We start from the raw sequence: 13048 nt of genomic DNA on the forward strand, positions 1-13048 counted from the left end.
TTTTTTATTTTCGGGCCGCCCGAATAGAGCCCGGCACGTTTAGGTAATAACATGCCGGGCCACGGGCCGAAGGCTCAGCCTGTGGGTCGGCCCGGTACGGCCCGAAATTAATATTGGGCCGGGCCGGCCCAAAATTAAACGTGCCGGGCTTTTTCGGGCTTGGGCCGGGCCAGGCCGGGCGGCCCAAATGTACACCTATAGAGATGCGTAATGCCCTACTTCTTGGTGTGGATCTTTATGTGGCGGGTTACAAGGGGAATCTCCAGTATGGAGAAAGCTAGTGAGCTAAGTAGATGGTCGATGGATGATTTGGAAATGATGGGGTACCCCTAGGTCTTATATATTCGACCGTGGGGTACTACATACGTGTATGATAACGATATATACCTAAGTAATAGTGAACCGACTAATCTTATCTTCCTACAATCTTGCCGACTTATCCTCATTTGGTTCCGACGTCCAGGGGTGTCGTGCGGGAGAATCGGATTAAAGCTGTGGATAACGTTTAAATCCAACGAGCCACCTGGGCCCGAGTCTGCTCATTCTCTGCGTCGGCCCATTATGCCAGCAGTTCTCCTCTAGCCTACGAAGCGACGGCCTCACGAGTCAATAGGCTCAAAGTCTTTCGCGAGGCTTTCTTGACTTGTAGTGAATCCGGGGATATGCCGTCCCTCACACACCGGACACGTATTGGCCATCACAACTTATGCTCAAAGTCTCGAAACGCGTCAACGGGTTAAGCAACTGTTCGCATCGGCTAGTGACCCAGAGATTCCTAAGACCAACCCAAAAAAACGTGTAAACTAACCCTAAAATAGATATTAGTCAAGAATAGTAGTTTTTCTTAACCAACAGTTCTCTCATTCTTCCTTAAAAAGTTGATGTCCCGCATCCACAGCCTCCTCTCGCTCATATTTTAGTATGTCTCATCCCTCACCAATCCATTCATCACCGTATCAGATCATCAACAGCCTCTTAACAACTTTATAGATTGCGCTACATATCATATTTAGAGTAACTGTTATATCATATTTAGAGTAACTGTTGAAGTATCATCATGATTCACTCTTAAAATTTTTGTAGCCTACTCTTAATAATCAGTTTTTGGTAAAATTTTTAACATCCTTTTTGGAGTTGCTGTAATGCAGATTCCAGCTCCCGTTACTGATTTCTCACAAGTCTGTATGACCTGTGTGCTTGTTCACGTTTTCCCTGCGCAACAGTCATATGTTCTTTTGGCGACCCCTTTTTATCCCCCAGAAGAAGTGACAGCGGCAGGCCGAGGCGGCGGGATGGGCATGCGGCGCCGGCGGGCGGCGGCCGCAGGTTGAAGAAGATGCGCATGTGCGCGTGCAGTTCGACCGAGATAATGGGTTTGAAAAGTAGTGGGGGGGGGGGGGGGGGGGGATAAGGGCATAGCATGGATGTTTTTTGGTTAAAAAAAATCAAAAAACTAAATTTTGTAAATGATGGAGAAAAATCGCTTCAAACCCTGCCGAAAGATCTATCTATTCCATAAAGGCTTCTCCTTTCAAGACCAGTACAAAACGCCCCCAAAAACAACCACATCCCTACAGCAGTGGTGAGTAGTCAGTCCCAGCACAGCAGCGGCCGGGGAGACGGGATTTGCTACGTTAAAAAACAGTGAATCAGCGAGACAAGAGGAACACAGGTACAGTAGAAATTAGGGGAAAAAAGGAGAAAAAAAAAGAGAATACGTCATCAGCAACAGCAACATCAACCACCACCAACAATGGTCAGGTGAGGCGAGCGCGAGCAGAGCACGAACCAGCTCCCTCCCTCAGTCCCTCAATTCTCATTAGCTCTTGGCGAAGTGGTGCTTCTTGCCGCCGTCTCCACCCTTGCCGCCGCCGCCGCTCCTCTTGCTCGCGTGCGCCGTCGTGTTCTTCAGAATCTGCGCGGCAGCACCAGTCAGAACGAGGGGAACGCTTCGGAGCTCAGGCCGGATTTTTTCTTTCTTTCTCTCTCTACCGAAGGGAACGGGAGGAGGAGGTGGCGCGCACCTGGCGGAGCGTGTTGTTCTCGTTCTGGAGCGTGGACACCCGCTGCTCGAGCTCCGCATTGCGGAGCTCCAGGTCCTTGGCCCGCGCCTCCAGCTCCGTCAGGTACGCCTTCTTCCGCTCCCGCGCCTGCTGCGCCGACACGCGGTTCCGCAGCAGCCGCTTCAGCCGGTTCTGCTCCTTGTCCCCCGGGGCGCGGCCGCGCTTCTTCCCGGCCGCCGGAGGGTGCCCCTGCGCCCCCGCGGCCACCGCCCGCGCGCCGTCCTCCTTGCCCGCGCCCGACGAGGCCGACGCCGACGCCGACGCGCCGCCCAGCTCCGGCACCCGCCGTATCTCCTCGTCGCTCTCCACGCCTGCGCCGGCAGCTTCAGCTAAGGGGCTTGCGGACGAAACGAGAGATGGTGCAGGAGATCTGAGAGGGTGGGCGGTGCGTGGGATGGGCGCGGGAGCGGCACCTACCTCCTTCCCTAAGGTTGTTGGGGGCGGAGCTGGAGGAGCGCTCGCTGCTGGAGGGGAGCGAGCTCGTGGTGCTCGTCTTCGCCTGCTGCTTCTCGTGCTCCTGCTCCTGCGCCGCCATCTTCCTCCTCTCCTCTCCTCGCCTCCCCACTCCAAGAACAGATCAGGATCTCCTTCCTCCCGCGGCCTGGTCTGTCTTACTCCGCCTTCTCCCCGACAAAAAAAAAATCAAATCTTCGCGCACGCCGGAAGGGACAGGGGACACGCGGAGGGGGGGGAAGAAAAGCAGATGCAGATCGGACGAGCGATAGAGGACGAGAGAGAGAGAGAAATATAGTCTGTGTGCGTAGCGCTGTGCGGGACGGGAAACAGGAGGACGGAAGAGGTGGGCGCTGGGCGAGGGGGGAGACGAATGGAGGTCGGTGGGGTTGTCTTTGGATGAGACGCCATCCCCGCGGTGCACGGCACCACCATCCTACGGCGGGGACCGGGGAAGCGTGGCGCGGCGCGGCACCATACACGACTCCACCGCATCTGACGGCGACCTCTGGAACGCGTAGCTGCGTGTCCATCCCTCCGATCGTGCCCTCTTGTCACTTCCAATCACACGCCTCGTCTATTCACTGTTGGCTGCCACAAAGCTTTCCTATAATCATGTTTTTTTAACAATGGAATCCTCCTATAATCGTGTTAAAGGCTACTTGAGCAGTGCCCTGCTCGATAAAAATAAGACAGGTCCACCATTCAGTAATACAGGTATTCTAAATCAAGATTTAGAAGGACTATATAATTGGAATTAGAATGATATGAATTAATTATATAATTTCTTATATTTTAAGATATATTAAAATATTTAGACCACTTTCCAGGCCATAGACTCGATGGCTATGGACTGCCTCGTCCACCTCTACAGTCTACCAAGTACTACAAGCCTCAAGCTAGGGCTGGAAAAGAAGCTCGAGCTCGACGAGCTGGCTCGGGCTCGTAGCAGCTCGGCTCGGGTCGGACCGGCTCGACGCTCCGAACGAGCCCGAGCCGAGCCTGTTTTTCTGGCTCGTGAAAAGAGCGAGCCAGCTCGGCTCGGCTCGGTGCAGCTCGCGAGCTGGCTCGTGGCTCGACCCAACAACAATTTTTTACATAAAATCTTAATTAGCATATAATATTAATACCGAGTAGACAATTAATTTATGTTATTTGAGATTACTATACAAAAATAATCTATTTTATATATTATATTAGTAATATATCTATTTTACTAATTTAAAATATGTTATTTAAAATATTTTTAAGATTTTATACTATAATTTAGAGAGCAGATTTAATTTTATGCCTAGGCTCGTTGGCTCGACGAGCCGGCTCGCGAGCCAGGAGCGAGCCGAGCCGAGCCGCTTTTTCGAGCTCGTGAGATGAGCGAGCCGAGCCGAGCTCGGCTCGTTACATGAGCGAGCCGCAGCGAGCCGAGCCGAGCCGAGCTCGGCTCGTTTCCACCCCACGTGGAAGTAGAGGGCGTGTTCGGCTGGCTACAAGCCGACACTGTTGCAGCTGTTTGGATTGCTGCAGCTGCAATCCATAGAGAGAAAAATACTGTAGAAGCCGCAGCCGCAGCCGGATTGCAGCCGCAGCAAGCCGCAGCGAACAAGCTGAGAACCAGTGGAACCTAGCTCCGCTGTCCACTCACACATGTACAGTATCAAGTCCTACGACCGCACATAATTCGATAAATGATAGCGTACAAGTGTTATATGAAAACGAGTCATATAGTATATTATTTTTATTTTAAAATCTCGTAGGTTATTTGGTAACAACCAATACAAAATCAAACTTGGAATCTAGAGCACGAGTCATGCATTGCCCCCTACTATTCTTGCTCCACTGAAGCAGCAAAGAGTCGTGGCAACGATTCGAGACACTTATCGACGAGGGAAGGTGTTGTTCTAGGTGAGAAAGACAGAGACAAGAAAATAGACGAGACTTGAGATTAATATACAACTACGACGAGTAGGAAGTGACTATGGTGCTTGCATGGCTAGTAAGAGCTATATTATCTGGTTATTTGGCGAGACATTGGGACAAAAATAGATCTACATGGATCTACATGCCTTGAGCTTTAAGCGTTCACAGTGATTGTATAATTGGCTGCGTATACAGGAGGTAACACTTATTTTATTAGTTGTTAGACACGACATAGACAAAAAAATAGAGACGTGGACAAAAGAAAAATAGATCTATGTGCGTAACACGTGATACATTAAACTCGTATTTAAATGAGTAGAGACTTGAGCGAAGAGTTAACGCGTGTTCCTAAATCCTAAGCTCACATTTCGTTGGAAGATTCTTGACATAATTATGCGAAGGCAACCTATTCCTGAGAAGCGTCGACTCTTCTTGCTCTTCTGTTTCAATATGTGCCAACTTAGAGTACAGTGCCGTCGTGATCGTGACCATGAATCGGCTTAGATCAAGTATAATAATAGGCTATAAAACTTTCATCATTATGCAATTAACAATCCAAGAAATGAAGATGATGTTGGAGATCACAAGCAACTTCATGAGCATCTCCAGGAGTTCCCTATCCAAACTTTTAGAGTCATAATATAGGTTTACGCAACAAAAATCACTCGCCAGCAGCACCCCTATGGCCCTATTCAACATCATATATTTTATCGTATCCTAAGTCACCCTCACTCTCCCTCAAATATGGTGTCGAGAAACTGTTGGAGGAAACATTTAGGAAGGGATTTGATTTGTCAGTATACACCTATACTGTGACATAGGGGAATTAAGTTTGCATTAACAAATTAAAAACAAAAAATATAAAGAAGGAACAACTCTACAGATATATCATGGATTCATTAAGCACTCACAAGAATCATGCATCACCGACAGCGACGCTTCTTCCTCCTCTCCCTCTACTATTCTTGTCCCATTGTATGTAGCCTGCAGAGGTAGCAAAGAGTCACGACAACGGTTTGAGACACTTGCCGACGAGGGAGGTGATGTTAAAGGCAGAGACAAGGAAATAGATGAGGCATGAGATTAATATACGCCGGCAACAAGGAGTAGGAAGTGACCGTGGTGCTTGTATGATTGGTAGAAGCTATCTTATCAAGTTGTTTGGCAAGACATTAGGGAATAAATAAATCTACGTGCCTTGAGCTTTAAGCGTTTGTAGTGGTTGTATAGTTGGTTGTGTATATAAGAGGTAAAGCTTATTTTATTAGGTTGTTAGGCATGACGTAGACAAAAAAAAAGAGATGTGTGTGTAACGCACAACACATGAAACCCGTATTTTAAAGGAGTAGAGACTTGAGCGAAGAGTTAACGCGTGTTCCTAAATCCTAAGCTCACATTTCGTTGGAAGATTCTTGACATAATTATGCGAAGGCAACCTATTCCCGAGAAGCGTTGACTCTTCTTGCTCTTCCGTTTCAATATGTGCCAACTTAGAGTACAGTACCGTCATGATCGTGACCATGAATCGGCTTAGATCAAGTATAATACTAGGCTATAAAACTTTCATCATTATAACGAGAAGAGGAACTTTAAAAGTGCTTCCAAACAGAATGCTAGGTACAAAGAAACAAAACAGATGGGTGTGTGGATATCCAGCTTGGCCTTCTCAAGCAATTAGCTCACTGAGAGTATGCAGGGAAGTCAACAGGTCGGTTGCATAAGAATTCACTGCAAAAGGCATATCGGCCTAGTGATATGGTAACAAGTCGCATCATGGACTAAATTTCTCAGATGGGCATTATTACATTTTAGGAAATAAGTCACATCGAATCTTGATAATTACATGTGTTAAGTATAATCTATTTATAAAACTAATTATACATATGAAGACTAAAAACAAGAGAAATTTATTAAATGTAGTTACTATATTTAACACTTATAACTGATATTCAAATATTTAATGTAACACGAAATAAACTAGGGAAGCAAATACCCCCTAAGTCTCTCATAATTCTAGAGAGCTGCACAACACATCATAAACCAAAATTGGATTAATTAAACAGTAACATGGTCCACTGGATAATGTAAATCTGATGTGTTTAGCTATAATATAAGCTTCTTCAGTAGGTGCCGCCCGTACAGATTATGATGCTCATAATAACAAAAAAAAGGGTGTATGTTTTTCCCTCAAACAAACAAAAAGAATCCAACTGTTCACGTTGCAAGATAGTTGGGAAGAAGAAAAAAAGGTAAAAAAAGGTGTTGTCACTATATATGTACGTTCTTCGGTCGTACTACCGTTGACTTTCTTCAAGCATGTCAGATTATAAAGTTAATAAACTACAACCAGCAATTACAAAAGACCTAAAAAATCCACAATACCTCGCCCAGTGATCTATCCTTGGCCTTGTCTCCAGTAATGTGATTCCTCATCCCTCGTGGACCACAAACATGAATAAACAAAAATTATGAAACATATTATGCAATTAACAATCCAAGAAATGAAGATGATGTTGGAGATCATAAGCAACTTCATGAGCATCTCCAGGAGTTCCCTATCCAAACTTTTAGAGTCAAAATATAGGTTTATGCAACAAAAATCACCCTCCAGCAGCACCCCTATCCAACATCTTATATTTAATCGTATCCTAAATCACCTTCACTTTCCCTCAAATATGGTGTCGAGAAACTGTTGGAGGAAACATTTAGGAAGGGATTTTTTGTCAGGATGCACCTATACAGTGACATAGGGGAATAAGTTTACATTAACAAAATTAATCAAACTTACTTTGTTAAAAACAAAAATATAAAGAAGGAACAACTCTACATGATATATCATGGATTCATTAAGTATCACAAGAATCAGCGAGTCCTCTGCTGGGCCTGGCAAACCTTTCAAAACCATGTCCTTTGATACAAAACCAACACCACCCCTCCAGTCAGTTGAGGGTTTATCAACTGTATAAAATACCTGTAATATTTTAAGGACAATGCTATACATACAGAAGAAAGTTATCCATGTTTTGATGGATTACACGGAAGGGCATACCTCGCGTGCAGTGGTGACCACTGGTGAGAGGTGTCTCACTAAGTCAGCAAGTCGCGAGTTGCAAGAGGAAGGCTTACGTCAGTTTATCTCTTGTCTAGACTCTAGACCCCACTCGTTGGTCGGTTGGTGTTATACCTGCACAGGGGCGGTCCTAATTGAATTCAATGGTATTCAAATGAATACCCATTATTTTTGTCAAAAGTACTTCAATATATATACATATATATAGTGTATATGCATGAATAGAAAATGAATCAAATAAATAAAGAAATTATGTTAATTTAGACCAAAATATCTCCTTCCTACTTCTCATACCTAACCAACTTTATAGTTTGTTATGGACCATGAGACCCAACGAAGCGACAAAGCCCACCTCAGTACCTCACGGCAAAAAAACCCTAAACCCTATTGTAGTCGCACCGTGGCAAAGTCATCAGATGCATCAGCCACATCTTGCAGCCCCACGTGCCATGGAGACACCAGCACCTCCGTTGCGCTATTGTGGCTCCGCAGCGCAGCTAGGTACCTATACTTGACCGACTAACTGTCATTGTGTTGCATCTGGCCTCGTCGCGTCATCCGAGACTTCAATCCACCGTAGTCAGGGTGTCACCGTGTGCCAGGACAGACAGCCAGGGGGCAAGGTCCTATTGTGCCAATGTCCAAGCCCACCAAACCAGTGACCACCCGACCTTGACCTTCCCTGCTTTGCTGCTTGCAGTACTGGGCTGTAGGTGGGACATTAGCGATTAGAAAATGCCAAAGAGGACAAGCAACCAGCCAGGAACCGAGCAACAACAAACAGATACATTTCGATTTAAAACTTTTGAAATAGTTTCATGAAATTTGAGTTTAATAGACTAGTTATTGAATCAGTTATGACCATAGCGTGTATGCTTAATTAATCTTTCAAAAAAATCATCCTATAAAAAAATTCGAATACCCACTCTCTAAATCCTAGGCCCGCCACTGTACCTGCAGCAGGGTTTTTAAGGATAGCCTTGACAACCTGCAGCATTGGTGCTATACCAGTGCCACCAGCGATATGGAAGCAAACACATGCACATTATTCAACAGCTATAGTGTGGATATAGGGTTACTCTCGAATCAAGGTAAAAGCTAAAAAAACATTTTAATCAAATACAAGAACAAACCATCCATCATTATCCTTGCAGGGATGAATTCAAAAGGTCAAGGACTACGTCAAGTTGAGTCTATGTTACCATCCGATTTTTTTTTCATGTTTGGGCTGTATCCGAGCTTTACAATGGGCCTATAAAAAAAATGCATGAGTGACAAAACAGCATATGTAGAAAACCAATAAAATTTCATGTCATAATACCATTTGACTTCAACATCATCTCCTGGCTTCAAGTATGCAAAATACTGACTCATTTCCCCATCGCCTGTACAGAGTACAGTTAGCAAAAAGGAAAAAAAACAGAAATTATGCACTCAAACAGAAATCAACTCAGAAATTATTTTAATATTCCAGATTCCATTTCCATGACCAACTTAAATTTAAACTCTAATGATTCATTAGACAGTTACAAGGTTCTCAAATTTATAGAGCAACTTTTTAACATAACTTGATCAATAAATCAATAAGCCCACCCTAACTGGTTTCTGAAATAACAGTTGTGTAGATCCAAATCGAGGCAAGAAAAACTTACTTGTGGGAAGAAGCCGAAGTGCAGGGTGGCGGAGACGCTAGACATGTTGTAACAACTAACAAACACTACCCTCTGCCCCTTGTCCTTGGAATCCAATTCTACCGCCCTGCAAATGCACAGACCCACAACTCTCTGTTCCTCTCCCGGTCCTCCCCCCTCTGACTGGCACAACATCACACACACACGCAACAAGAAATGATGTGGGAGCCCAATGGGTCGTGTCGAAACCATGGAACCATTTGGCCCAAAGGCAACAGAGGACGACAGATAGCTCGGAGTGAAAGCAACAGCACAGCACTTCAAATTATTGAAAGTAGAAATGGTGGCAGGAATGCAGAGGTCTGATCAGACGGATTACAGGCAGGGATTCAGCAGGAAACAAAGAACAAGCACAATATGTTCAAATAAGTTCAAATCGAAACATCAGATTGTTCAGTTCATTATTCTGGATGTTGTCGATCACGGTGATCAAAGGCAGGAAGGTAGACATGGTAGCTTCGATCGAGCAGGTGATGCATGGTACGCGCTCTCAGTCCTGTTCCGGCCAGTCGCCGTAGATGTCGTTCATCTTCTTGCGACCAAGGAGCTCCAGACGGGTGGCCTTGCAACCGCCCTCTCCGGCCGCGTCGGCAGAAACGGATTGGAACGCCCTTGTGGTAGCCGGTGCATAGTTGCTGGTGCTGGTGCTGCTGCTGTTACGGTACGCGGCGGCCGTGGACCCCGGCGAGTACGCCTTTGCATACGACGACGAATTCCTCAGAGCATACTCCATAGACCTTGGCCCCCCAGGAAAGGGCATCTCTGCGCTAGAACACAGGGACGACGAACGAGGTAGATTAACATCCGGCCGCCATGCACACGTATAGGGAGGTGGAGCGCACAAGCTCGTACCTGTCGTGGAAGCGTGGACGAAGGCGCACCTATCCCCACGGTGGCAGGCCCCCGTGTCCCTGAACTCGAAGCACACCCTAACGCAGTACCCACCGTGGGGGCTGCTGGCAGCGGCACCTGGCGACGACGACGGCAGCGGCGACTTCCGTCGGACGAGCGAGGTCAGCAGGGGCAGCGGCAGCGGCGGCCGCAACTCCTCGGAGCCGTGCGCGAAGGTGCACCCACCCTCGTACGCGCACTTGCCCGCCTCGAACTTCTCGCACAGCCTCGTCTTGTAGTACACCTTCTCTGGCGGCTGCGGGTCCAGCCCCAAAACCCCCTCCCTCGCCCCCGGGTCCTGCTGCTCCCGCTCCCGCTCCATCTCACGCTTTCTCTGCTGGTACTGGTGCTCCTTTTGGCGGCCCTGCTGCGGCGCCGCCGACCCCACGGGCAGCACGATCACCCCGTCCGGCGCCTCCCAGCGGCCAGCACCAGCGGTGGCGGCGTTGCGCTCCCTTTCCATGTTCTCGGTCCGCTTGAGACCACCAAACCCTAGGCCTAGCGCTGGTACTGTGATCGGAGCAGCCGCCGGACGGATGGAGGCCGCAGATTTATGCCGAGACACGAGGAGGCGGCGGCCCGGGATGCCGTGCCGAGACGATGCAGGCAGTGATGATTTGGGGGCCGACGCTTCCCGTGCCAGTCGGGATCGGGTCACAAGGCCCGGATTATCCGCTGGCGGGCTCCAGATTGGACGCGATCGATCCGCCGGATCGAGCATTTGGGACTGTTTGGGGTTCGTTCCGGCTCGATTGCACGTGGTGCGAGGAATGCCGGAAACGGAAACGCCTCGTCAGTTTCCGTGCTTTCGTGCTCGACGTGTGGGAGGAGTGGGGAAGGTGGGGTGTGCTGCCGGTTTTTGCGTTGGGACGTCGGCGACGGCGAGCCGCTGGCCCTGGGCTTCTGCCGGCCCAGAGCTTAACCAAGCGGTAGATGGGCCCTGCGTGGTCGTTGGGCACTTGGGTACAGTAACTTGGTCTGCTTGCCCTACCTGGCTGTAGACTTGGGTAGGTTCGGATGGCTCATACTCAGATCCGTGTCTAGTATAAGGTCGGGTCGAATTGATCCGCGTCTATCTATTTGATGTGTTGGGTGAGATTTTTTTGGACTAGGTCGGAGTTTTTTTAGCTTTGGGCCGGATTTTGGGGTCAAAAAACATGGCCAGTATCCGGGCCGTGAATTATTGCGGATCAAAAATTATGGCACATATACGCTCGTTGTATTGGTTGGGTGTGTCGGGCCGGGTCTGGTTTGGTCGGATCGAGTGATCCATGATCAGGTCTACCTGGCTATACCCGCTGCACACTATGGGAGCAACAGTGGATATGAACTCAGCCCGATTCTAGCTTATGAGTCAGGTGCCCATTTAGGTCCATTTAGGGTGCATTTGGTTGCAATGTGAAAGCTCTCTTGTGGGTTTTGGTGTTTGGATGACAACCCAATTAAAGGACTAACAAGTGTGCTAAGTATTGAACAGGTGCTTAATGCAAATAATAGGGTTCAACACAAGTGAACAAGTGTGATGGTCCAAAGACTGGATTATCTATAGATAATGAACATACCAAGTAAGATGGACATTGCTTAAGCGAGACTCGGTGTGCGTAACTCAGAGACAACCGATCAAGCCAAGGATGGAGGCAAGAAGAGCTTCAAGGTACCGAGTGCACGGAAGAAGGTCAAGGAGACCAGGAACCCAAAGCCAGGGGTGAAGAAGAAGACTTGCAAAGTCAAGGTTGATCGAGTTAAAAAGAGTTATGGTGCATCAAGGATCACTACATAAGGACATGACTTACAACCTTTGAGGTAACATCTACAGTTATGTGGTGTAAGTCATAAGGCTCAAGATTAAGCTCGAGAAGTGAACAAGGGGGTTGGAGCTCAGATATGTCAATCTAGATCAAGTCAAGTTGATTTGATGGTTTAGAGTCCAACATCGACCTCAAACATGCCAAATTGGGTAAAACGATGAAAAAGGTTTAGTATGTAAGGTTTGAGTGTTTAACCATGTTGCATACACCTTTTACTACAAGTTTGGTGCTTTGGTTTGCTCTCTAACTCTTTCTGTAGAGAAAGTGCCATTCTGAGCTCTCCTTGAGGAGAAACAGAAAAGCTAGGAGAAGAACAAGAAAGAGGTAAGTTTCTAGGACCAAGTCAATTGGATTATACTCTAAATGTGTTTGTTTAAGTCTCAAGAAAAATCCTCCCAAAAGTTGAAGTCAAACAGAGAAATAACGGAGGTAAAAGCACTTAGTGTGCTGTTGGCTGGTGCAGAGGATAGTGAATAGTGAAAGGGAATTAGGCTTACACCTATTTCCTAATTGATTTTGGTGGTTGAATTGCCCAACACAAATAATTGTACTAACTAGTTTGCTCTAGTCTATAAGTTCTACAGGTGCCAAAGGTTCAAAAAGGCAATAAAAAGACCAAGAAAAGGGTTCAACAAAAAGAGCAAGGGATAACCGAAGTGTGCCCTGGTCTGGCGCACCGGACAGTGTCCGGTGCACCAGGGGACTTCAAGCCGAACTCCTCACCTTCGGGAATTTCCAGAGGCGCTCCGCTATAATTCACCAGACTGTCCGGTGCACCACCAGACAGTGTCCAGTGCCCCAGGGGAGAGCGACTCTGAACTCGCCAGCTTCGGGAATCCGCTCCACTAAAATTCACCGGACTGTCCGGTGAGCCAGCGGAGCAACGGCTACTTCGCGCGCAACGGTCGACTGCAACGCATTAAATGCGCGCCAGCGCGCGCAGAGGACAGAGCACGCGCGGGTGGCACACCGGACAGTCTACAGGACTTGTCGCGTGCGCCACCGGACAGCCAGGCGGGCCCATAAGTCAGAGCTCCAACGGTCGGAACCCAGCGGCCGGGTGACGTGGCTGGCGCACCGGACTGTCCGGTGCGCCATGCGACAGAAGCCTTCACCAAACGGCTAGTTTGGTGATTGGGGCTATAAATACCCCCAACC

General features: G+C 47.7%; 2 protein-coding genes across 2 annotated transcripts; both read right to left on the reverse strand.

Moving 5' to 3' along the window:
* Positions 1 to 1482: 1482 nt before the first annotated feature.
* LOC103634871 (transcription factor HY5) lies at positions 1483 to 3151 on the reverse strand. Its single transcript, XM_008657452.4, has 3 exons — positions 2481 to 3151; positions 2025 to 2374; positions 1483 to 1915 (listed from the first exon to the last, which is right to left on the reverse strand). Exons 1-3 carry the CDS (start codon positions 2596 to 2598, stop codon positions 1820 to 1822), a joined length of 564 nt encoding a protein of 187 aa, XP_008655674.1. The 5' UTR covers positions 2599 to 3151; the 3' UTR covers positions 1483 to 1819.
* A 6282-nt stretch (positions 3152 to 9433) lies between these two features.
* Positions 9434 to 10720, reverse strand: LOC100276294 (Zinc finger CCCH domain-containing protein 1). The gene is made up of 2 exons (NM_001150118.2): positions 10044 to 10720; positions 9434 to 9953 (listed from the first exon to the last, which is right to left on the reverse strand). The coding sequence occupies exons 1-2, from the start codon at positions 10543 to 10545 to the stop codon at positions 9682 to 9684; spliced, it is 774 nt and encodes a 257-aa protein (NP_001143590.1). The 5' UTR covers positions 10546 to 10720; the 3' UTR covers positions 9434 to 9681.
* Between the last annotated feature and the right edge of the window lie 2328 nt (positions 10721 to 13048).

This window comes from Zea mays, chromosome 8 (genome assembly GCF_902167145.1).
Source record: "Zea mays cultivar B73 chromosome 8, Zm-B73-REFERENCE-NAM-5.0, whole genome shotgun sequence".
Lineage (NCBI taxonomy): Eukaryota > Viridiplantae > Streptophyta > Magnoliopsida > Poales > Poaceae > Zea > Zea mays.